At 45.3% G+C, this 25898-nt stretch overlaps 3 protein-coding genes and 1 pseudogene across 3 annotated transcripts; all 4 read right to left on the bottom strand.

Annotated features, from left to right (window-relative positions):
• Positions 1-1361: 1361 nt before the first annotated feature.
• On the bottom strand, positions 1362-4808 carry LOC121538902 (retinol-binding protein 3). The gene is made up of 4 exons (XM_041847094.1): positions 3532-4808; positions 3137-3327; positions 2514-2656; positions 1362-2395 (listed from the first exon to the last, which is right to left on the bottom strand). The coding sequence occupies exons 1-4, from the start codon at positions 4714-4716 to the stop codon at positions 2067-2069; spliced, it is 1848 nt and encodes a 615-aa protein (XP_041703028.1). The 5' UTR covers positions 4717-4808; the 3' UTR covers positions 1362-2066.
• Positions 4809-5530: 722 nt separating this feature from the next.
• LOC121538818 (retinol-binding protein 3-like) lies at positions 5531-11765 on the bottom strand. Its single transcript, XM_045224119.1, has 2 exons — positions 10503-11765; positions 5531-8112 (listed from the first exon to the last, which is right to left on the bottom strand). The coding sequence occupies exons 1-2, from the start codon at positions 11763-11765 to the stop codon at positions 6604-6606; spliced, it is 2772 nt and encodes a 923-aa protein (XP_045080054.1). The 3' UTR covers positions 5531-6603.
• Positions 11766-15272: 3507 nt separating this feature from the next.
• On the bottom strand, positions 15273-18413 carry LOC121582086 (annotated as a pseudogene).
• Positions 18414-21209: 2796 nt separating this feature from the next.
• Positions 21210-25664, bottom strand: LOC121538988 (growth/differentiation factor 10). The gene is made up of 3 exons (XM_041847184.2): positions 24999-25664; positions 23272-24176; positions 21210-21858 (listed from the first exon to the last, which is right to left on the bottom strand). The coding sequence occupies exons 1-3, from the start codon at positions 25255-25257 to the stop codon at positions 21667-21669; spliced, it is 1356 nt and encodes a 451-aa protein (XP_041703118.2). The 5' UTR covers positions 25258-25664; the 3' UTR covers positions 21210-21666.
• Positions 25665-25898: the final 234 nt, after the last annotated feature.

Genomic DNA, 25898 nt, shown 5'->3' with positions numbered 1-25898 from the left:
TGGGCTGGCCCTACCAGTTAATTACCACTCTGGAATGATGTGACTATGTAAATGTCATGTAATTAACCTACACATTTGTAATGACATGCAATTACTGGGACTGTAATGAACACCTAATATGCTGATTGGCACATTCTCATCCTCTCTCAGTAACCTAAGAGGTTGAATATTGAAGAGCCAAGCAGGTAGAAGCTGTAGTGATGTCCACAGTATTTAAGCCATAGCCAGCAAGCTGCTGCAGGTACCACATGAGTCAGCTGTAAAGCAAAGTTACGCCTCCAGAGACAAGCAAAGCAAGCATTATCAAATGAAAGTGATGACTGCAGGAAAACTGGACGTCTGTCTTAACATGTATTTCTCATTGATCATTTTCCCCATTCCACTATGTAGGTGTAAGACACAATGGAAACATACAGTACAGTGCATACAGTACTTGAAACACACACACACACACACACACACACACACACACACACACACACACACACACACACACACACACACACACACACACACACACACACACACACACACACACACATACACACACACACATACACACACACACACACACACACACAGCTAAACTTTAGCTACTGTATGTGGTCTGTGATCAGCTTCATTAGGGGTCAATCCTAACGGACGGGGCTTGGACCCCTGTCCCTTGGCTCTGCACGTGTTTATGTACGGTGGTATTCCCTGCGTACTGTATCCTGTTTAATCCTTGTGTTTTGAAAATGCAGGTCTTGCGCTTGCCAAATGCTGGCCCATTCTCTATCACTGATCAGTATCTGTATGTGCCTCTGTACTGCCATCTCATGGGTGGAATGGATTTGCATCCCAGTGGTTGAATAGAATGGTGTAGATTGAAAAGAGACAAAGGGAGTAAATTGAATTATATTGGCTGATGAATATATCCTCCAACAGAAAACGAATAAACTGTGTTTGTGTATTACAGGCCAAGTTGAAACTGCAGGAAGCAACTAGAGTGGGTAAGTAATACTTGAATTGACAGACAATGATAATTGTTCTGGGAAGGTTTTAAATTCTCATCTGATTGAATAGTTTTAGTAAAATGCTTTCGCTGCTTAGAGCTGAAATACAGTTTATCTCAGGCATAATCTTACTAATTTGTTGGTATGGATTATTACAAGAGGTTGTAACGGAAAGTTGTGTAACAATGGCTGGGATTGATTCCATTTTGTTGGTGTGTTTAATTGCCATCAGGAGAAAATCTGGTAGGATTTGTAGTTATTCCATTGTGGGGCAAAAATGTGTTTGGTGTTATATAATATAAAAAGCTGCTTGGTTTTCTTGATCAACTCCTAACCTCTGTTATAAAACAATACACAGATGTATTATTGTGTTTCCATTGCCTTTATTGTGTCCCGCCATTGGAATTGATACAACCCAAATTGCCTCACATGGCAAGTCACCATGTATGCACTTCTTCCCATACACAGCAAAAAGACCCTGCATCAAATTTAAGAGTGCTCCCCCAAAGGACAGGACAATTTGTTTGTAAAGGTCCTAACAATGGCATTTGAAATTATATTAGTATATCATAGGAAAAGCAAATATGTCATTACAAATATTTCAGCATTTGATTCAATGCTGCTTTTTAAACTAGTTTCAGCTTTCATGTACTCGCGCAATTTACAATTCACATTATTTTTGACAGCCAAAGATAGAATCTGCTTTGACAAAACATAGCCACAAAGGCTAGTGGATCAGGAACTCAAACACAATCATAGTTTATGAACCACTCCTTTAAGAGTCACATTTCAGTATACCATTTAAAATTACTCACTCTTTCTTTAATCCTTCTACAATCACAGTAGTTTTCAGAAGTAAAAACGATAAGTAAAAACAAACCACAATCTGGTTCAGAACCTCTCACATTTTCTTGCAAAACGAGAACACTACAACAGGCTACAGAAAGAAGGCTTAGGTGCAGAGGCTGGCTGCCTAGATTTGGTCAATTACATTGAACGGTACCCTACACACTTCTCTCCTCTGAGAACATCTTAAACCCCTTTGGCTGCCAACATCCTCGGTCGGAGACTTCACTTCTTTGCGCCGGCGAAGTGCTTGTTGAGGATGCCCTTGGCGGTGTCCAGGGCTGCGTCGGCTGGCACGGGGATGTGAGGGGTGACCCCGGCACCCTCCCAGGCGGGGCCCTGGGCTGTGTCTGAATGGGTGGTGGGGATGCTCAGGAACACGTTGCTCTCGCCCACGCGGAAGGTCTCAGGGGGGTGTGAGGCGCCGTTGGTGGTCTCGCCCACTACCATGGCCCGACCATGCTTCTTCATGATGTAAACGAACTCCTCGGCGGCACCGGCCGTGGTTCTGCTGATCAAGATGATCAGGCTCTTCTTGGTGCCGTACCTCGCACCTGAGAGAGAAGACGAGAGTCATTTTCATCTGCTGACAGCGCACAATTGTATTCTGCTTGATCCTAATCGAAAAAACTCATTATACAGTGCACATTATGAAACTTGGGAGTTTATTACCAGTGAGCTCAGGTAGAGTCCACAGCTCCTTAGTGGTGCCAGACGGTCTGTCGTACAGTTTGTCCAGCAGGACCTGCTTGTCTGCATCAAAGAAGTAGGAGCAGAAGCCCGCAATGGCAGTGGTAGGCCCGCCTACGTTGTTCCTGCAAAAACAATTATACAAACTCATTCAATATAAAAGATGAACATGTTGGAAGCCTTTCCCTATGGTCCAACTGTCCCCATTTAACCCAACTAAATGGTAAGCCACTCGCTAACTCTGTTAATCTTAGTGAACATAAATATGTTCCTCTAGTTGCTATGCTCGTAAATTGAGCTTTGAGTTTCACTATAAAGAGAAGTCTTACAGATGTAGGATCTTAATTTGAGCCAGTTTGCCACAGCAGGAAAATAAACATGCAGCAACAGTAAATGTGAATTATTATGGGGATTATAGTTAATGGACATTTTTGTAGGGTTTATACATTTTTCGTAAGGGAAAATCAAGTCTGAAATTTCAAAGTGGAAATTACAAACTTCAGAAGCCTTTTAAAACCTCAAATACACTACTAGTTTTACATTTCCTGCATTGCAGGAAAGTTCTTCTGCAACAGTGTGATCAAATTAAGATCCTACATCTGTACCTGAGATCAACAATCAGAGCATCAGTGTTAACAACTTTGTTCCACACATGCTCCACGATGATCTGGGCAATGGCCTGAACCTCCTCGAAGTTACCAAACATGTCAAAGCGCAGATAGCCAATGTTGTTCTCAAACAGATCCGTGTGGAAGGAGACCTTGATCAGCTCAATGAACATCTCTGGAGATGGGTTCTGAAATCAACATAAATGTCTCAAAATTGTCCCCCTAATTAATATGCAATGTTATTCTACTAGATTTCTACTGAAATTAACAGAAAATTATTTCAGGCAAATATTCATTAAAAAAAAGTTTCTCTCTGGATTCACATAAAAGTATTCTCTATAGATAAATGTATTACATAGGCTACAAATACAATACAACATAAAATATCTTACCATTGGTGGCAGGGGTGAGGTGTTGTGTGTGGTCTTCAGGCACTTGTCTCCAGACAGTGTCATGAGGTCAGCGGAGAGTTTTGTCTCCAGATCCACCTTTGAAGAAATTAAGTTGTAGTCACCGCTCGCTGCTGCTAGCTTCTCGGCAACGTCCGCTCCGACATTCTCAAAGGCGTAGTTGTTGGCCACCAGAGCGCCAGTTGCCTCGAGAATGGCAGGGATCTCGGCACGGAGGTTAATGATCTTAATGGCAGCGGCCAGGGCATCTTCAGCATCGACCTCAACATCGGGCGTCACGCCGGTGACCTCCCAAGACTTCCCTGTGATGGGGTTAATGGACTTAGCCGAGGGCACTGTGACATAGAAGTCTGTGTCCCCAATCTTGATCTTGTCAATTTTCACGGACCCGCCAGCGGTTTTCTCCCCGACGATTGTGGCCCTCTTGAGGTTCTTCAGACAGTAGGCAACGTCCTCTGCAATTCCCTTGGTGTGTGAACTAGTCAGGATGACGAGGGATTTCTTGGTTCCGTACCTCTCGCCCAGCAGTGTGGGCATGGACCACATCTCGGTGGTGGTGTCGGAGGGACGGTCGTACACGCTGTCGATGTGAATCAGAGGCTCGGCATCGGTGAAATAAGACACAATGTATGGGATGCCCGACAGATCCCCGCTGCCTGTGTAGCGGAGGTCAAAGATCAGAGCGGACGTGGGCAGAATCTTTTTCCAGACCAGCTCCAGGAGGAGGGTGCCGATCTTGTCGGCCAACTCCTCCCCGATGATGTGGTCGATCCTCAGGTAGCCGATGTTGCCCTCCAGGACCTCCAGCTTAATGGAGCTCTGGAGCACGCCGATAAGCTGGTCCGGGGGCAGGGGTGGCAGGGCAGGGGCTACCGCAGGGACGTAGTTGGGCTCATGGGAGACAACCAGTCGGGGGTCGTTGATGGTACTCTGGACCCCACCGGTCAGGACAGAGGCGAGAGTGTCGGGGTCGGGGATGCTGAGGATCTCTGTATTGCTGCTCGCAGTGTCGATGGCCTCCTGCATGCCAGTCAGCTTCTCCGGGGAGCAGTAGTTGTCCAGGAGAATTTTAGCCATGTCTACAATCAGGTTGGGTGCAAAAGCGCTGTGGATGGCAACATTGCAGAAGACCAGCACCGATGCCAACAAGAGTAGAGACTTTGCCATCTTGTCGGGTTTTCTAGATTGCAGTAAAACACAGTAGTAGCCACTCTGCTGTGGAACGTACGTCTGCAAAGAGGTCCTTGGTCAAATGAGACTGTTTCTCCTGAAAGGTTTCTGTTAACACACACACAAGGATTTTCCTCACAATAAACCTTTAATCGTATTATCCCGAGTGCTTTGGTAAGACAATAACAAGCTAACAATGTAGGTGCAACATGTTGCCCAAGATATAGATGTTAAATATATATTTCTTGCTATGCATGTGAGGTAAGGTTTGACTAGACACAAAAATCTGCTGTGATTATACTTGGTGGAAATATTCACATTACTGTATGTGCTATACATTTGTGCATATTTTTCTTTTGATTAAAAAGGCTCACTGATTGAAGATCATTGTTAACTGGATAAATATTGTTTTCAAAATTAATGTACTATTTTGTTTGTACCTTATAATTAGGCCTTATGTTGGTCAGTAAGTTGATCTGAAGTGTAATGTTACTTGTGACTGTCCTTATACCATATTTAGGATTATAATCTCTCACTCATGCTGCACATAATGCTGCCTCAATCAGCATTATCCTTAGAACATAGAAATTATACTTAGAACATAGAATGTATACTTAGAACATAGAACTTATACTTAGAACTTAGAATTTATTCTTAAAACTTAGAACTTAAAATAGTCAAGTCGTCCACCCCCTCCCCTTTCTTAATGTCCCGTTGGCTGACCCTATTTTATGGTCTGTAAATATGACATTGAGCTCTGAATAGTTTGTCTCAGGTAATTAATAACTCACAGGTTTATTCAACAGTTTAGTGTTGATTAAAAATCAAAGGAAACTTACCAGGAAGCAATAACATTTGCTCTACAGTTATATTCAACCTACTATACCAGTGTAAAATAGAAAATGGGTGTTTCCTCTATTTGGTCATGACACTATTCGTAATCTCTTGTGGACAAACTACGTAAACATAAATGGTACCGTAGATCTGTCATGAAACAATGGGATGCTCTTCGTTCCGGTTCTGATCCTTGTTCTATTGTCTTTTCTCTTAACATGTATGGACCCAGAACTTAATCAAGCATGTGACCAATTACGCGAGACTGGGTTAACCAAGATTACACTATTCACAATGAGTTAATGTGGTTATCGTTGATGCTATTACACAACAGGAGAACTGAGTACAGTAGTTCACTACAGGTTTGTATGGGAAATGCTCCCTCTACTAACTGGCTGAAGACTCTTCTACATTATGTGACTTGACAAATGACAAAAAGGAGAAATAACAAATGAATTTAAAAGCAGATTAATATAGAAGTATAAAGTATTTGCGATAAGCAAATGAAGTGCATGATAGTACAATGAAAATAAATATCAACCCTGTCTCCTCACCCATATTTAGGCCAACACAAATGTAGCCCAAAGAGTTACATCAAAGAGATTAAAAATACATTTAGATATTCATGAAATATGAATAGGAGGATTTACTACTAAATCTAATCAAATTTCTCATACAAAATGACGCACAGAGGGGTTGATCAAATTCATCGAAGGCAACTCATTTCATCCAAGTCCTGCGACAGTTATTGATCTGTATATTTTCAGGTGCAAAAATAACGCTTTCATAAGGTGCCTAAATGATTAGTAATGTGCAATCTACTATTTGAAGACTTTCAATAAGAGAACCAAAATAGCTTTCCTGTTTTCTGTCCACCTTATTGTTTTGGGGTGGTTATATTATACCACAGATACATTATGTCAGGTTACAGAAAAATAATGGTAATAAATAACATTTCTGTGAGAAATTACACAGGAAAAATAACATAATTCACAAATACAGGACAAACAAAGTAAACATTTAAAGGAAAGAGAAGTTAAAACATGACCACTATTTCCCTTTATCTCGCTTTAAAAGCCTGGCTGCAATGATTCTCTGTGCAACACTCAGAGCATCATTTGCCTGGGCAGCAACGTGTGGCTCGACCCCAGAGACACTCCACACCTTCCCAGTAACAGCACTCAGGACCACCTGGTTAGGTATGGAGGCATACAGGATACTATTCCCAATCTGGTAGGTGCCGCTGGACAGGGACCCTCCGATGGTCAGCTCCCCGATCACCATCGCCCTGTTCAGGTCCTTCATGGCCCGCGTGAATGCCTCGGCTGCTGACCCCGTCATGTGACTAGTGAGGATGTAGATATCTTTGGTGGAGCCGTACCTCTGACCCTGGATCTGAGGCAGGGTCATGACCTCGGTCATGGTGGTTGTAGAGCGGTCAAAGACGGTGTAGAGGTGTCTCAGGGGCTCAGCATCAAAGAAGTAGGTACAGAGGAGTGGTATGGCTGTGGAGTAACCACCTGTGTTGTATCTCATGTCGATGATCATTGTGTCCGTGTTCACCAGCTTGCTCCAGACCAGTTTGATCAGCTGAGGGCCGATGGCTCTCATCACTTCTATGTCTGCCATCATATCGAACCTCAGATAGCCCACGTTCCCGGGCATCACCTCGATCTTGAACAGAGTGTCAATGATGTAACCCACCTCCTGAGCTGTCGGGATTTTTGGCATATCATGCAGAGACTCGGGTTCGACGTCGCAGTAGAATATGTGCAGCCGGTGGTCGCCTGACGTCTCCTGGAGGTCAGCTGTTAGCTGGGATGCCAGAGACTCATAGTCGACCACCGATCGATACGAGCCCTCGGCCCATTTGGTGAGCAGCACTCTACTGAGCTTGTTGGCGACCTCAGGGATGGCATAGTGTACTTCCAGGAGCTTCCCCGTCCCCTCCACCAGTGAGAGAACCTCCCTGTGAAACTCTATTATCCCATGGGCGTGGTCCACGGCTTCCTCAGCAAGCACTATGGCATCGGGGACCACGCCTCCACCTAGCCAGCACTCCCCGTTGTTGTCTATGAAGTTTATGAAGGGGACGGTGATGACAATGTCCGTGTCTTCCACCTGGAATGACTTGGAGTGCATCAGGGTCCCGGATGTGATTTCCCCGATGAGGGTGCCACGGTGCAGCGACTGCATCAGATAAGCAAATTCCTCCCCTGCACTAGCGGTATAGTGACTAGTCAGGATGTACACTCCACGTTTAGACCCGTAGGGTGGGCCTGGGAGGCCGGAAAGAGTGTTAAACTCAGTGGTGGTGTTCTGGATCCTGTCGTATATGGTGAAGAAGTGGAACTGTTGTGACGGGTCTTGGAGGAAGGAGAGCAGGATGCCCATGGAAGCTGAGGACCCACCTGTGTTGTATCGCAGGTCGATGATGAGGTTCTCTGTGTCTTTGAGGGCCTCCCAGATTTTTTGGCCAATCTGCTCTCCTAATTTGACCATCACTGACACATCACCAAACTTGTCGAAGCGGAGATAACCAGTGTTTCCAGTTAGGATGTGTAACACTCTGGCTCCAGGGACTCTGATTGTTGAGCCAGGGTTGTTATTTTCATTTAGGGTGTATTTTGTTTTGTTGGGTTTTGGTTTTGTATTTCTAGGTTTGCCTTTCTGTTGGTTGTATTTCTAGGTTTGGTCTATGACTCCCAATCGGAGGTAACGAGTGTCAGCTGTCGGCTCGTTATCTCTGATTGGGAGCCATATTTATTCTGAATGTTTTCCTGTGGGAATTGTGGGTTTTTGTTTCCGTTTCAGTCGTGTCACTGAGGACTTCATGATCGTGGTTTATTGTTTTTATCGTGGTTTCTTTAATAATAAAGTCTACGATGTTCGCTCAACACGCTGCGCTTTGGTCTGCTCCTTTCTACGATCGTGACAGAAAAACCCACCAAAGAAAGACCAAGCAGCGTGTCCAGGAGCAAGGAGACTGGACATGGGAGGAGGCGCCGGGCAAGGAGATGGAGAGGCTGGCGATGGCCCAGGTGGGCACATCGTGGTCCTGGGAGGACATGCTCGGAGGCAAGGGACCTTGGGGAAGGATCAAGGCCCTGGCGAGAGAGGAGCAACGGCGGCAGCAGGGCCATCGTCGGAGGGTCGTGAGTCAACCCCAGAAAATTTTTAGGGGGGGGCACACGGCATGGACGACGGGGCTGACGGAGGAGAAAAGGGGGAGTATCCAGGAGGCCACCAGGCCAGGGGTACACCGCCCTGTACGTCCTGTGCTGATGCCTCACACAGAGTGTGTGAGGGTAGGCATTCAGCCAGGACGGGTGGTGGCCGCTGTTCACTCCAGGCCTCCTGTCCGTCTCCACAGCCCGGTCCGGCCTGTTCCTGCCACCCGCACCAAGACTACGGTGCGCGTCGCCAGCCCGACCCGGCCTGTTCCTGCCACCCGCACCAAGACTACGGTGCGCGTCGCCAGCCCGGTCCGGCCTGTTCCTGCCACCCGCACCAAGTCTACGGTGCGCGTCGCCAGCCCGACCCGGCCTGTTCCTGCCACCCGCACCAAGACTACGGTGCGCGTCGCCAGCCCGGTCCGGCCTGTTCCTGCCACCCGCACCAAGTCTACGGTGCGGCGTCGCCAGCCCGACCCGGCCTGTTCCTGCCACCCGCACCAAGACTACGGTGCGCCGTCGCCAGCCCGGTCCGGCCTGTTCAGGCCACCCGCACCAAGACTACGGTGCGCGTCGCCAGCCCGACCCGGCCTGTTCCTGCCACCCGCACCAAGTCTACGGTGCGCGTCGCCAGCCCGGTCCGGCCTGTTCCGGCCACCCGCACCAAGACTACGGTGCGCGTCGCCAGCCCGGTCAGGCCTGTTCCGCCACCCGCACCAAGTCTACGGTGCGCCTCAGACGGCCAGAGTCTGCCGTCTGCCCAACGGGGCCGGAACTGCCCGTCTGCCCAAAGCCTGCAAAGCCGCCCGTCTGCCATGAGCCATCAGAGCCGTCCGCCAGACCAGAGCCGCTAGAGCCTTCCGCCAGACAGGATCAGCCAGAGCCTTCCGCCAGACAGGATCAGCCAGAGCCTCCTGCCAGACAGGATCAGCCAGAGCCTCCTGCCAGACAGGATCAGCCAGAGCCTTCTGCCAGACAGGATCAGCCAGAGCCTTCTGCCAGACAGGATCAGCCAGAGCCTTCCGCCAGCCATGAGCAGCCAGATCCGTCGGCCAGCCATGAGCAGCCAGATCCGTCGGCCAGCCATGAGCAGCCAGATCCGTCGGCCAGCCATGAGCAGCCAGATCCGTCAGCCAGCCATGAGCAGCCAGATCCTTCAGCCTGCCATGAGCCGTCCAGCCAGGTGCTGTCCCTTAGCCCGGTGCTGCCCCTAAATCCAGGTGGAGTAAGTTGGAGGGTGGTCATGTGGAGGAGGCTAGGGAAGCGGGTGGTGACTAAGGTGGGGTGGGGACCACGACCAGGGCCAGAACCGCCACCGTGGACAGACGCCCACCCAGACCCTCCCCTAGACTGTATGCTGGTGCGCCCGGAGTGCGCACCTTTAGGGGGGGGTACTGTAACACTCTGGCTCCAGGGACTCTGATTGTTGAGCCAGGGTTGTTATTTTCATTTAGGGTGTATTTTGTTTTGTTGGGTTTTGGTTTTGTATTTCTAGGTTTGCCTTTCTGTTGGTTGTATTTCTAGGTTTGGTCTATGACTCCCAATCGGAGGTAACGAGTGTCAGCTGTCGGCTCGTTATCTCTGATTGGGAGCCATATTTATTCTGAATGTTTTCCTGTGGGAATTGTGGGTTTTTGTTTCCGTTTCAGTCGTGTCACTGAGGACTTCATGATCGTGGTTTATTGTTTTTATCGTGGTTTCTTTAATAATAAAGTCTACGATGTTCGCTCAACACGCTGCGCTTTGGTCTGCTCCTTTCTACGATCGTGACAGGATGCTTACTTTGAAGATTGTATCCACCAGGTTCCTGAGAAATGCTGGATCGCCTGGTATGTTCTCAGGTTCAAAGTCTTCCTCAATAATAACTGGGTGATCTTGGGTCAGTTTGATCATCAGACGAGGGTCCTCTGACACAGACTGCAGTTCATTGTTGAGTTTATTCGCCAGGTCCTCCTCTGAAATGACAGAGAAGAAATCAGTGGATTCCAGATGTTGAAGGAAAGCCGGTACTCTGTCTGTGAATGAGTAGTACTGCCTGATGATGTCAGAGACGCTCTGGACGGCCCTTGGAATGGCACTCCTGACAGACAGTAGATTTTGGGCATTAGCAACAGCCTCCTTGGCATTGATATGTACAGAGGGAGATACTCCACTCACTTCCCAGCTTTGGCCTGTTATTGGGTTCACTGACCTGGCCACTGGAATCGTGATGTAGAAACCAGAATCTCCAATTCTTATCTTCTCAACTTTCACTGACCCCCCGGCTGACCTCTCTCCAACAATGATCGCCCTCTTCAAATGCTTCAGAGTGTAGGCGACTGCCTCAGCCGCTCCTATAGTACGCTTACTGGTTAATATGATGAGGTCCTTTTGCTTTCCATACCTCTCTCCCATGATAGATGACATAGTCCACAGCTCCTTAGTGGTGTTAGAGGGTCGATCGAACACTGTGTCAATGTGAATGAGAGGTTCTGGGTCGGAAAAGAAGGAGATGATGAAAGGGACTCCAGACAGCTCCCCAGCTGTGCTGTAGCGCAGATCAAAAATTAACGAGGAGGTGTGGGCGACCTTGTTCCAGATGTTATCCTGGAGCAGAGGGCCAAGCTTGGCGGCCGTCTCCTCCCCTATAATCTGGTCGATCCTCAGGTAGCCCACGTTGTTTTCAAGGACCTCCAGCTTCACAGAGTTCCTTACCAGACGGATGAGCTGCTCAGTGGGGAGAGAAGGGAGGGCGGGCGGCATCACTGGGACAAAGTTTGGCTCGAAGGACACAGTTAGCCGAGGGTCATTGAGTGCACCCTGCACGCCAACCGTCAGCACAGATGCCAAGGTCTTGCGGTCAGATATTTTGAGGATTTCTCCACTGTTGATGGCTTGCTGAATGGCCTCCTGCATGCCGAGCAGATTCTCAGGGAAGCAGTAGTTGTCTAGTAGAATTTTTGCCATGTCCAGCACCAGAGCCGGCTGGAAGGAAGAGCTGCCAGAGAGAACATGGCAAAGAAGCACCAGCAGTGCTGGTGAGAACTGACCTCCTGCCATTATTGCGGAGAATGTTATATTTTATCTGCGTTATCCTGCTTTTTGGTCCATTCATTCAGAGGGACAGTCCTTTGTTAAGAGAGAATGTTTTAACCACCAGGTTTCGGACAACAACAATTACGTAAGAGGCTTTTGTTCCCAATAAACCTTTAATCGTATTATCTGCGGTGCATCCGCCAGCCAGTAACAGATCACATATTTTTAATTGGAGATGTTACATCAAAGGTATTATAATGTACGTATTTAGGGATGCCACAGGATTATTGGAGTTTCCCTTTTCCACTTGCTTTATTTCATTTGTTTTATTACTGTGAAGGCTTCTGTGTGGATGTACAGTATTTAGTTTTATGCATCATATACAAAACCTTCGCATTCCATATTCTTTTTTTGAATTTCTATGATATGCACTACCATGTCATGCACAGACTTGAAAAAAAGGGATGAGATATGAAAAGAGATTAGATTAAAGAGGTAAAAGTCTACCGGATTAGTATGAAAGCCCCATGTGAAAGTCACAATCACTTATGAAAGCGTTGTGGTTCGGTGGAGAATAGGGCGTGTGAGGTCATGTCTGGGGCGCAGAGTGGATGACATGATTACGCAGTTTGTGATCACGTATGTACGCCGCCTTAAACACAGAATGCAGGATGGAAACGGAAGATTCAACAGCAATGATTATAAAATGAACATGAACTACCATTTGTTTGAAAGTACTTATATATTCACTATTTACATTGCATGTTTGCATCCAGATTTTCACTTACTGAGTTTAGTGACATCTCCCCTGTGTTCATTTATCAACGGTGAATATAATTTAGGGTTGAGTGAGTTCAATACAAGTCTTTCAACACTGGGAATTTTTACAACACAGAATTACGCAACTACATATCGTCTAATGCTGCAGCACGGTGTGTACCGTTAATCTCGCCTTAACTTCTAATACCCATTCTTACATAAGCCCGTCTGGCGATTCCTCATGACCAATCAGGACCGGGAATCTCATTTTAAGACTCCGGTACATTGTTCACTGTGTCATTTGGGAGGGTTAGTGTTATCCGTGATCCTTGGGATGTCCCTATCCTAAACCCTAACCTTAATCCCTACCCTAACCCTAACCTTACCCATAACCATTACCTAAGTCTAACCTTAACCCTAACCATTTTAATGGGGTAGGGACGTCCCAAGGATCCAGAAAAAGCAAGGACCCATTTGTGAGGGCATGTTTGGCACTAAAATGGATAGCGAGGAAGTCATCAGTGGGAGGAACTAATTTAGGCAATTGTGGTCTCTGTTAATTAGGCTAAAATCAGATGTCACGTCATGTTTTAATGGAAAGGTGATACACTACGTAGCCATCTAACATCTCATTCCAAAATCATGGGCATTAATATGGAATTGTTCTCCCTTTTGCTGCTATTACAGCCTCCACTCTTCTGGGAAGGCTTTCCACTAGATGTTGGAACATTGCTGCGGGGACTTGCTTCCATTCAGCCACAAGAGCATTAGTGAGGTTAGGCACTGATGTTGGGCGATTAGGCCTGGCTCGCAGTCGGCGTTCCAATTCATCCCAAAGGTGTTCGATGGGGTTGAGGTCAGGGCTCTGTGCAGGCCAGTCAAGTTCTTCCACACCGATCTCGACAAACCATTTCTGTATGGACCTCACTTTGTGCACGTGGGCATTGTCATGCTGAAAAAGGAAAGGGCCTTCCCCAAACTGTTACCACAAGGCTGGAAGCACAGAATTGTCTAGAATGTCATTGTATGCTGTAGCGTTAAGATTTCCCTTCACTGGAACTAAGGGGCCTAGCCAAAACCATGAAAAACAGCCCCATCCGCCAAAATCAGATTCGTCCGTCGGACTGCCAGATGGTGAAGCGTGATTCATAATTCCAGAGAACGCGTTTCCACTGCTCCAGAATCCAATTGCGGCGAGCTTTAAACCACTCCAGCCAACGCTTGGCATTGCGCATGGTGATCTTAGGCTTGTGTGTGGCTGCTTGGCCATGGAAACCCATTTCATGAAGCTCCCGACGAACAGTTCTTGTGCTGACTTCCCGAGGCGATAGTGGTCCTCTGTAGCTCAATTGGTAGAGCATGGCGCTTGTAACGCCAGGGTAGTGGGTTCGATCCCCGGGACCACCCATACGTAAAAATGTATGCGCACATGACTGTAAGTCGCTTTGGATAAAAGCGTCTGCTAATTGGCATATTATTATTGATAGTGAGTGTTGCAACCGAGGGCAGACGATTTATACACGCTACGCACTTCAGCACTCGGCGGTCCCATTCTGTGAGATTGTGTGGCCCACCACTTCGCGGCTGAGCCGTTGTTGCTCCTAGATGTTTCCACTTCACTATAACAGCACTTACAGTTGACCGGGGCAGCTCTAGCAGGGCAGAAATTGACTAACTGACTTGTTGGAAAGGTGGCTTCCTATGATGGTGCCACGTTGAAAGTCACTGAGTTCTTCAGTAAGACCATTCTACTGCCAATGTTTGTCTATGGAGATTGCATGGCGGTGTGCTCGATTTTATACACCCGTCAGCAACGGGTGTGGCTGAAATAGCCGAATCCACTAATTTGAAGGGGTGTCCACATACCTTTGTATGTATAGTGTATATTAAGACTGAGCTATATTTGTTTTTACTGTGAAGCGGTGATGTAAGTGTCTACGGCTTTCTCATCCCTTGACAAACATTTGCTTAATTGGGAGGGGAACCATCACCTCTGATTAGAATACATTGATGTGTATTGACTACTTTGTGTTGACTAATGTTCACAGCTGAAGTATGTCGGGATCAACATGTACTTAATATTTAGATGTATGTGCAGTATTTTAGTTGAATAATTACAAAAACAGTCAAAATAAAATGCAAGGAAGGAATGAAGGAGTAAGGAATATACATAAAAATACTGTTTATTGTCCACCTGTAGAGTGCGCTCTTTACACATTATTCAAAGAAGAACTTCTTTCAATTAATGTTAATTCATACAGTAGTACAACTTCAGTGGAGAAATACACTGTTATGTTATAGCGTGGTCTCTGACTCTAATACAAAACTAATGAGAACACCACATATTTAATTAAAAGCAATAATTTAGAAGTCAGAATCAGAAATGCCCTCTTATAAAAAATACTTTCAAAATCTACTGTCATTAAACATGTAGAGCAAGATAGTCCTCATAGTCAACTGATAAATAAACAACACTATGTACAAACTCTTTCAATATTATGATCATTTTGTTATCGATATCAAACAATTAATGCACACTGACTTCATAATAGATCCAATTGATGATCTCTTTTGTTTTCTAAAACCATAATAATAATGATAAAGGCTAATAAATCATAAAAAAATATTGTATTATAGGTTTTATTGATATTCTATACTGACTGAGTTTTCTGAGCATAATACTAAATAAAAGAACTCCAACACATCTTACAACAGGAATGTACAGATTTACAGAAAAGAGTTAAAGGGGACCACCATGGATGTTACCTCTCACTACCTACAGCCACACTCTGCCACCTTCATCTCCTCGTACATATGTCGCACAGTGATGACACCATTCTCCTGGTACATGACCGTGATGGGGGCCAGTTTTGTGGGAACGCAACATGCCATGTTGGCTTTTTTGGGGTTCTTGAAATTGACCAGGGTTTGGATGAGGGTGTGTTTGGAAGGGGTCATGTCGTCAGTCAGGGGGTAATAACATACCCCTCTACACTCAAAGGCATCATACTCAGGGGGCGCTACGATCCACTGGTCCCAGCCGATATCTTTGAATTTGACGCGCATGGAGGTCCGTCGGCAGTAGCTGGTGTCCCCCTGCCTCTTCCACCTGTGGTGTAAGTCCACGGGGATCTCATTGAAGTCGGGCCCTTGCCAGTCGCTCCCTGAGAAGAGCGTCTCTTCCTCATAGACTATCTCCTCCCTCAGCTCCTTCTTGGCTTCTCTCTTCCTGATCCCCAGGTCATCAGAGAAAACGATCAAAGCAGCTGACTGGTTATCCCCCACACCCATGCTCACGTCCAAACCTCCGCCTTTGAAAGGCCCTCAGTCCCACCTGTCGACCACCACCTCAAACTCACTGGCCTCACGGCCCGATTTGACCCAACTCTGGATGGCGGTGGTCACATCGAAAGCTTCCCAAGAGTGATGGGCCCCAATGACCTCTTTCCCATTCACAAGGTGGGCTGTGACCTTGTTTCCTTTGTACTCCACTTCATAGACATTTATGGAAGCCCCGATCCCATTGGTGGTTGAGGTCACACTATTATCCAGCAGGGTGAACAGCCTGAGTTCCGCCATGGTGACCTCTTCGTGATTTGGGACAGTTACATTGAACAGCAGTCTGTGTTTTGACTTGGTGCCATTTTTTGCAGAGTGACTGACATCTGTGAAAGTAGGCAACAGGCAAATGTAGTTTCATATTTGATATCACTTATTTGTTTCAATAGCCTTAGAAGCACACAGGCATACAGTACTAACATAATGCCTTCAGAAAGTATTCACACCCATTTACATTTTAGTCATTTAGCAGACACTCTTCTCCAGAGCGACTGGCCCCCCGTGGGAATCGAACCCACAACCCTGCCGTTGCAAGCGCCATTCTCTTCCAACTGAGCTACACGAGGCCAACACCCCTTAACTTTTTCCACATTTTGTTGTGTTACAGCCTGAATTTTTTATTGTTTATATTGAGATGTTGTGTCACTGATCTACACACAATACCCCATAATGTCAAAGTGGAATTTTGTTTGTAGAAAAAAATAGAAATTTTGGGGAAATTAAAAACTGAAATGTCTTGAGTCAATAAGCATTAAACCCCTTTGTTATGGCAAGCCTAAATAAGTTCAGGAGTACAAATATGCTTAACAAATCACATAATACGTTGTATGGACTCATTCTGTGTTCAATAATAGTGGTTAACATGATTTTTGAATGACTACCCCATCTCTGTACCCCACACATACAATTATATGTAAGGATCCTCAATCAAGTGGTGAATTTCAAGCAAAGATTCAACCACAAAGACCATGGAGGTTTTTCAAAGAAGGGCACCGATTGGTAAATGTGTAAAAATAAAAAGAACTGACGCTGAATATCCCTTTGAGTATGGTGAAGTTATTAATTAGGCTTTGGATAGTTATCAATACACCCAGTCACTACAAAGATACAGGCGTCCTTCCTAACTCAGTTGCCGGAGAGAAAGGAAACTGCTCAGGGATTTCACCATGAGCCAATGGTGATTTTAAAACAGTTACAGAGTTTGATGGTTGTGATACTGTATGAGAAAACTGAGGATGGATCAACAACATTGTAGTTATTCCACAATACTAACTTAAATAACAGAGTGAAAAGAAGGAAGCTTGTACAGAATAAAAAATATTCCAAAACATGCATCCTGTTTGCAACAAGGCACATAAGTAATACTGTAAAAAATGTAGCAGAGAACATATACTTTTTCTCCTGAATACAAAGGGTTATGTTTTGGGCAAATCCAACACAACACATCACTGAGTACCACTCTTCATATTTTCAAGCATGGTGGTGGCTGCATCATGTTATGGGTATGCTTGTCATCGGCAAAGACTAGGGAGTTTTTCAGGATAAAAATAAACGGAATACAGATATAAGCACAGGCAAAATCCCAGAGGAAAACCTGCTTCAGTCTTCTTTCCAACAGACACTGGGAGGCAAATGAACCAACAACCTAAAACACAAGGCCAAATCTACACTGGAGTTGCTTACCAAGATGACATTGAATTGTCCTGAGTGGCTTAGTTACAGTTTTGACTTAAATAGGCTTGAAAATCTATGGCAAGACTTGAAAATGGCTTTCTAACAATGATCAATAACCAATTTGACAGAGATTGAAGAATAATAAGCAAATATTGTACAAAACAGGTGTGCAAAGCTCTTAGAGACTTATTCAAAAAGACTCACAGCTGTAATCGCTGCCAAAGGTGTTTCTAACATGTATTGTCTCAGGGGGGTGAATACTTATCTAATCAAGATATATTAGCGTTTTATTTTTCATAAATATTTCATAAATGTTCGAATTTTTCTTCCACGTTAACATTACAGAGTATTTTGTGTAGATCGTTGACCAAAAATGACAATTAAATCCATTTGAATCCCACTTTGTAACACAACAAAATGTGGAAAAAGTCAAGGGTTGTGAATACTTTCTGAAGGCACTGTACGTACGTAAATGTTGTGTTAACTTATAAAAAACCCGGTAACGTAAGTCTTGCCCCCAAAATTCATTTTTGACTTGCTTATGTACATACCTTGAACGGTGAAGATGCGAATGACATCAGAACGAGGCATAGCGGACTTGTCAAAGGCATACTTGTTGTACAGTTCAATCATGAACGGCGGTGGGTATATCTTGCTGTGGTCTTGTGGGACATCTGATAAGTTGAGTTTCCTCAGAAACCCTTCCTTCATGTTTCCCAGAAAGCTCTGCAACCTGGAGTCCATGTCCTCCTCTTCGACCAGGTCCTGCTCGGAAGTCCCAGAGAAGCCCTCAGGATCTTCACTTTGGAGGACATTGTTCAGTGGTTTGCACCTACAGGACCCCGTGGACACCAGCAAACACAATCACATCTGGAAGAGGAAACGCCTTGAGCACTGCATCTTTAGATCAGATCCTTCCCAATCAACACACTTTACCTTCCCAGTTCACACTATGTATTTAACACAGATTTTGGGTGACAATCTGTTGAAATTGAGATTATTCTATGCTAGAGCTGGGGTCCGCTCCCATGCTCTAGAGTAAACAGTAGCCTCATTTCAACCAAAATAGTAGCACAGACATTCTTATCATTGACCGTTGATACTGTATCTTCATTTGGGCCTTGCTGTCATTAGGACCTTGCTGTCATTAGGGCCTTGCTGTCATTAGGGCACTTGCTGTCATTTGGGCCTTGCTGTCATTAGGGCCTTGCTGTCATTAGGGCCTTGCTGTCATTAGGGTGCTTGCTGTCATTAGGGCCTTGCTGTCATTAGGGTGCTTGCTGTCATTAGGGCCTTGCTGTCATTAGGGTGCTTGCTGTCATTAGGGCCTTGCTGTCATTAGGGCGCTTGCTGTCATTAGGGCGCTTGCTGTCATTTACATTTTAGTCATTTAGCAGACGCTCTTATCCAGAGCGACTTACAGTTAGTGAGTGCATACATCATTCTTTTTTTATATATATATATTTTTTTTTACTGGCCCCCCGTGGGAATTGAACCCACAACCCTGGCGTAGCAAACGCCATGCTCAACCAACTGAGCTACATCCCTGCCGGCCATTCCCTCCCCTATCCTGGATGACACTGGGCCAATTGTGCGCCGCCCCATGGGTCTCCCGGTCACGGCCGGCTACGACAGAGCCTGGATTCGAACCAGGATCTCTAATGGCACAGCTAGCACTGCAATACAGTGCCTTAGACCACTGCGCCACTCGGGAGACTAGGGAGTCATTAGGGCCTTGCTGTCATTAGGGCCTTGCTGTCATTAGGGCCTTGCTGTCATTAGGGCCTTGCTGTCATTAGGGCGCTTGCTGTCATTAGGGCCTTACTGTCATTAGGGCCTTGCTGTCATTAGGGCCTTGCTGTCATTAGGGCGCTTGCGGTTAATGAAGATTCTGTAAACATTTGACTGACACACTGCTATAATGAGAGAGGGGCTGGAAATTGCGAGACTGCTGACAAACACTTTACTCAATTCTTCCCACTTGCTTCCCACTCGCGGGTCATAGCTAAGGCCGACGGAAATCACCGTAAGTTAGGAGAGGCAGTAAAATACATAGTGAGAACCTTCCCTTATTGATACAGGGCATGTTTTCTTCAGAGTCTTTCAGATACATAAGCAATAACGATATCATATTTGTTCAACATAAAAAAACAGTAACACATTTACTTTGACATTTTAGTTACAGATTAAATTGGCAGCACTCAATAATAATAAAAATACAAAAAACCTCTTCATCACCAGTATACACAGTGGCTAGGATCCAGTGACATCCGAGGCAAATGTGTCTGGGGACTTTGGCCTGAGTCCTGGCACTTTCCAACAGTGTGTTTTGTCTCTCTCACACATCCAGGCAGACCCCCAGCCCCCCCATCTGTGGGATATCTTTATGAGTGAAGGCCAGTTAAATATCCTCTGACATGCATTTTCCGTAGAGAGGAATGCACCAGATAAACAAGTGATTTGGAAATTAAGGTACTTTCTTTATTTGAGTCTGAAATGAGTAACGCATTCCTTTAATTCTAATATTAGCCGCTTGACTAATACTGTAAATATGTAGGATGCTCTTTGTGTCATAAAACAATGATCCTCTTAGGCTGCATTTACACAGCGAGCCCAATTCTGATATTTTTTCCACTAATTGTTTTTTTGACCAATCATATCAGAGCTTTTCATATCAGCTCTTTTTCAGAGCTGACCTGATTGGTCAAAAGACCAATTAGTGAGAAAAAATATCAGAATTGGGCTGCCTGTGTAAACGCAGCCTATAAGGACTCAGGACAACGTCATCATAAAATGATTACAACCCCACACAATCTCCCAGGATTTTCATTATACATGTACACTTTATGTAGCATTCAGTTCATTTCCATTTAAGTTTAGCGTCAATCAAGGCCATATTTGGGCAATTAAAGCACAAATGATCAAAACCGGACAAAGCCTAAACAAAGGATAAATGCACAATTCACAATGTTGGAATAGTTACATAGCACAATATTCTCAACACTTTTGTGGTAGTTTGACGTTAATCAACTACAGTATGATGCTGAACATTTTGGATGTAATGACTTTGCACTAGTGGTCTATAAGTAACCAGAAATTAAGCTCTCTTTCCATCAATAACATCAAAACAATCAATCTCAGGTCTATGTCTTCAAATGGCAATTTTTTAAAAACTATTTTCTATTTCAAAACAGCATGTGGAATGTGCTACCTATCTCCTTTTTCTTCTCTAAATATGATGACAATAGATCCCTGATTCAAACTTATGCAAACATGACATTTTATCTTCCACATGGAGTCCTTCTAAGATCATCACAGTGTGCATGCAGTCAGAAAACAACATGGAATTATTTATTAAAATATTACATTCTCTCATGTATTAACTATTTATTTTGAAAGATTAATTAAAACTGCACAACTAGTAAACACTACAGGCAAAACATAGTTTAAGATCCCAGCAATTATTTACAGAAATAAGTCTTATTTAGTTGTATTAGTTACATTATTATTTACAGAGGTTCAGCTTTTGAGTCTTGTACTGTATGAAGACATCATATCTAAAGCTCACCTGAGTCCAATAGTCTAAGTGCACTGCAGTGGAGGCTGGTGGGAGGAGCGATATGAGGACGGGCTCATTGCAATGGCTGAAATGGAGCAAATGGAACTGAGTCGAACATGTTGTTTCCATGTGTTTGATACAGTTCCATTTATTCCATTCCAGCAATTACAATGAGCCCGTCCTCCTGTAGCTCCTCCCACCAGCTTCCACCGAAGTCCAGTACATGGCAACAGGGTCCATTATTTGAGTTACTTTGGAATCCGAGTATACATCAGGAGCTCTGGATGGCTGAAGACTTGGAACTGACAGTTATACAGGCCCAAATTCACCTAGAGTTGAGCTGCTGAATGACAAAGAAATGTCTGTGTAAATCACACTATTCTGATAGTCAGACATAGTGTTCTCTGCATCTCGCCACCCGAAACCCTTATCTATAATCCAGATCTCCCTCCATGGTGAGTTCATCCATCGCAGCCTCATCAAAAGATGTCTGTCTTTTTTACTGTGTTGACTGAATTTATCTTCTGCTCCACTCTGTCTGATTCATTGTACTCTGTCTCATGCATTATGCATTGAGGCTCCTTCCGGGTGGTTCTACTGGCAGGCGCAGGTCTCAACAGACATGTTGGGGTAAACCTTCAACACCATGTTCCGGCTGGGGTCCAGGAAGAGAACACTCAGAGAGCTCATCCTGTCCGGAACACAGCAGGGCTCCGGAATGCCGGGAACGATTCCCACCGCCCTCACAATGCTTTGGATGGTGGCATGGTTAGAGGGCCGGGCAACCTGGGAGCCAGAGAGGGAAAGAAGCTGGAGTTAAGAGGGATTCTCTTTCACAAGGGAGTATGATGATGACATCACATTTGGCTAGCATGTACACTATATACACAAAAGTATGTGGACACCCCTTCAAATTAGTGGATTTGGCTATTTCAGCCACAACCATTGCTGACAGGTGTATAAAATCTAGCACACAGCTATGCAATCTCCATAAACAAACATTGGCAGTAGAATGGCCTTACTGAAGAGCTCAGTGACTTTCAACGTGGCACCGTCATAGGATGCCACCTTTCCAACAAGTCAGTTCATCACATTTCTGCCCTGCTAGAGCTGCCCCGGTCAACTGTAAGTGCTGTTATTGTGAAGTGGAAACGTCTAGGAGCAACAACAGCTTAGCCGCGAAGTGGTAGGCCACACAAGCTCATAGAATGGGACCGCCGAGTGCTGAAGCGCATAAAAATCGTCTGTCCTCGGTTGCAACACTCATTATCAAGTTCCAAACTGCCTCTGGAAGCAACGTCAGCACAAGAACTCTTTGTCGGGAGCTTCATAAAATGGGTTTCCATGGCCGAGCAGCCGCACACAAGCCTAAGATCACCATGCGCAATGCCAAGCGTCGGCTGGAGTGGTGTAAAGCTCGCCGCCATTGGAATCTGGAGCAGTGGAAACGCGTTCTCTGGAGTGATGAATCACACTTCACCATCTGGCAGTCCGACGGACAAATCTGGGTTTGGTGGATGCCAGGAGAATGCTACCTTCCCCAATGCATATTGCCAACTGTAAAGTTTGGTGGAGGAGGAAAAATGGGATTGGGCTGTTTTTCATGGTTCGGGCTAGGCCCCTTAGTGAAGGGAAATCTTAACAATACAGCATACAATGACATTGTAGATGATTCTGTACTTCCAACTTTGTGGCAATAGTTTGGGGAAAGCCCTTTCCTGTTTCAGTATGACAATGCCCCTGTGCACAAAGCGAGGTCCATACAGAAATGGTTTGTCGAGATCGGTGTGGAAGAACTTGACTGGCCTGCACAGAGCCCTGACCTCAACCCCATCGAACATCTTTGGGATGAGTTGGAACGCATACTGCAAGCCAGGCCTAATCGCCCAACATCAGTGCCCGACCTCACTAATGCTCTTGTGGCTGAATGGAAGCAAGTCCCCACAGCAATGTTCCAACGTCTAGTGAAAAGCCTTCCCAGAAGAGTGTAGGCTATTATAGCAGTGAAGGGGGGACCAACTCCATATTAATGCCCATGATTTTCGGAATGAGATGCAGGTGTCCACATACTTTTGGTCATGTAGTGTATTTAATCCAGCATGCTCTTCATCATCTGATCAATTAAAGCAATTTCAAGCATCTTTATTTACTAAATAAATACTACATGACACACTGAAGTGAAACCGTACGCTAACCTACCTTAGGAATAGGAAATCCGCATGTGCCTGCACAGTAGTAGGCATCAAAAGCTTTCGGGGCTAACACCCACTCGCTCCAGCCGATGTCTGCAAAGTCCACTCTCAGGTAGCGTCGAGCGCAGACCCTGGGCTCACTCCACTGTCTCCTGCGAGCCTTCTTCATGGTCCTCTCATCAAAGCTCAGCACCTGGGGCTTATTCAACCCCTCACTGCTCTCCTGGCCATGCTTTCGCCCATCTGTCATTGAGGGCTTGATCTTGGGAGCAAAATAAGTGCTCTCCCATAGCTCATGGCTCTTCAAGGTGTTGAACTGGACCTCAGGCAGGTCATTGTCCTGTATTTGGTCCAGGGGGGACAATGCTTCTCTTTTCAGCCTGGAGGCTGGAGGAGATTCGTTGGCCGACCGGGTGGGCTCCTCGCCCGAAGGGAAAGGCCCGTACCTCTGCAGGGTCATGGCCACGCTGTTGGGCTCAGATATGGCCATGTCGTTGGCATATGCTAGGACGTACGGTAGGCTGGCTGGAGAATGGCGCTCCTGGTTCCTCTGGGGCCTCACCCCAAAGTCAAACTCTGCGGTGATGAGGAGCTCTCCCAGGATGCGGGCCTCTTTGACCACAGTGGAGACGTCCCTTGTCTGCCAGGACCCTCTCCTGGGAGGGGGCAGAGTGACGTTGCCCAGTGGGGAGCCGAAGGCAGAGTTTGGGGACGTTCCTCGGAAGAGGAGCTGGGACGGGGGATGCTGCTGGAGGTGCTGGATGCGACAGGAAGTGCTTCGGGAGCGCCGGCAGATCCAGGGTCGGTGGCGGGGACGCTGGTCCAGGAAGTGGAATGTGGCGGACAGGATGACCTCCGACTCCTGGATGGACGACAGGTTGAAATGGAACCACACACTGTTCTTGGATACTCCTGCAAAGAAAATAAAGACAAGACAATGGAAAGACGTGTGTGGTCGACAGCATTTTCAATTCTAAACATTATTTTTCAATGTAGCCTACTTTCAACAGTTTTTCTGCAAACTATAATGTCATAAAAACCATGAATGATTAGCTGTGGGTGAAATATTATCACATACAACAGGTTACAGTGCAACCATATGGTATGATAACAATCTGATTGCAATACACAACATTTGGATTACAATAAACAATCATCTTAATTTCATCCCTTGACTCCCACTGCTGTTTGAAAGATAAACATTGCCCCTGAAAAGGTCTTAGACATATGGAAATGCTTAGGAGCGCACCAGAAGAGTTTTCCATGTGCCTCTAATGGCGTCTGAGTCAGTGTCATAATCGGCTTTTGTCTAATATGTCATGGATATTAACAGTAGCCTATACTCTCTGATCACATTGAGCTTGAATCAAGTAGTGACAGGGCATGGGGTTGCTTATATTAAACACATTCAATAGCTCAACTTTATTTATTATTCACGTTTTGCTCTTGCAAAATGATGTTTATGTCACTTTGTACGGTTCCAACTGATATAGGCTACTGTATCTGCTGCATTCTACCTACAGCAGCCTGCCACTTCATATTAGGTTATGTGATATTATAGTGTCATGCAGTAACATATACACCTATAATAATAATAATAATACATTTTATGTAGCTGACGGCATTCGGGACACTCAAGGACATCTTACATTAAAAAGGCCTACATAAAATCTAGTGCAGTACATACAATCATAAAATCAAGCGCATCAATCTATAGGGCAGGAGAACACTCACCTGGAATAGCCTTAAAACTTCTAACGGTATTTCCGTCTCGATGGCGTTGGGGCTCCTTACTGTACTTTTCATAGACTTTAAACATATTGATGGAGAGCATGTCCCGCCGTGCGCTTTCGCGCGAGGATGTGCCATCGGTAGTTCCGTGGATATCGCTGTCCTGCTGCGTAATTTCGGGTGGCTCCTCTGATAAAACTTCCACGATACCGGAATTTAAAAATAATAACAAATGCACCAGATGTAATAATATCTTCGCCATATTTTCTATTCAAAACGAGTTATTCCATCAAGTACCGTCTTTCTTTAGTGTTTGAATGTGCCAAAATGTGAGAAAAGTCCTCCACAGCTCTCGGCAGTGTAATTCCAGGATTCGCTTGATTAGTTGTTTTTCTTTTTACTCATATGTAGATTGGGGTTCAAAGTTTAAAAAGTTAAGTCGTATGACAAGCACACTTCACAACTTATAGCTCCACACTTTCTTCTTACTACCAGAGAGACCAGGGGGTAGTCTACTGCTTTAGCAGTGACAGATGGTGACGCTTTGCAGCGCACAGCCAACGAGAGAGAGAGTCAAGCCCGCAGATCTCCCCCATTGTAGAATAACTGTATGTGCTGGCAGCTGTGAAATTTTAAGTGCTATAGATATTGCAAGTATGAAAACAGGAATTATATTATATTATTATTAAAGGTTTCCATACATCATTTTATAAAAACATTTACACTCTAAACCTAATTCATGAAATGAATTTTGACTGTGTAAACTATTAAGTCTATTTTGTTCCCTTCTAGATAACCATAGGCATGATGATCACATAATGACTGGGGCACAGGGCACTCCCTTGTAGTGCAGAGTTGCATGAAGAATTGATGTTTCGGTGACATGCCGATATGTAAAGACAT

The sequence above is a fragment of the Coregonus clupeaformis genome, chromosome 1 (assembly GCF_020615455.1).
Source record: "Coregonus clupeaformis isolate EN_2021a chromosome 1, ASM2061545v1, whole genome shotgun sequence".
Lineage (NCBI taxonomy): Eukaryota > Metazoa > Chordata > Actinopteri > Salmoniformes > Salmonidae > Coregonus > Coregonus clupeaformis.
The sequence above is the reverse complement of the archived record's forward strand: the minus strand, read 5'-3'. Positions and strand labels throughout refer to the sequence as shown.

What these genes read in the sequence shown, in the direction of transcription:
- LOC121538988 (XM_041847184.2), bottom strand. Translation starts at nt 25,257, where the DNA reads ATGGCGAAGATATTATTACATCTGGTGCATTTGTTATTATTTTTAAAT. An exon ending in AAGTTTTAAGGCTATTCCAG is followed by an intron (nt 24,177 to 24,998) that starts GTGAGTGTTCTC and finishes TTTTCTTTGCAG; the next exon opens with GAGTATCCAAGAACAGTGTG. An exon ending in GCGGATTTCCTATTCCTAAG is followed by an intron (nt 21,859 to 23,271) that starts GTAGGTTAGCGT and finishes TCTGGCTCCCAG; the next exon opens with GTTGCCCGGCCCTCTAACCA.
- LOC121538818 (XM_045224119.1), bottom strand. Translation starts at nt 11,765, where the DNA reads ATGGCAGGAGGTCAGTTCTCACCAGCACTGCTGGTGCTTCTTTGCCAT. An exon ending in ATACAATCTTCAAAGTAAGC is followed by an intron (nt 8,113 to 10,502) that starts ATCCTGTCACGA and finishes AGAGTGTTACAC; the next exon opens with ATCCTAACTGGAAACACTGG.
- LOC121538902 (XM_041847094.1), bottom strand. Translation starts at nt 4,716, where the DNA reads ATGGCAAAGTCTCTACTCTTGTTGGCATCGGTGCTGGTCTTCTGCAAT. An exon ending in GCTCTGATTGTTGATCTCAG is followed by an intron (nt 2,657 to 3,136) that starts GTACAGATGTAG and finishes TTGTTTTTGCAG; the next exon opens with GAACAACGTAGGCGGGCCTA. An exon ending in GACTCTACCTGAGCTCACTG is followed by an intron (nt 2,396 to 2,513) that starts GTAATAAACTCC and finishes CTTCTCTCTCAG; the next exon opens with GTGCGAGGTACGGCACCAAG.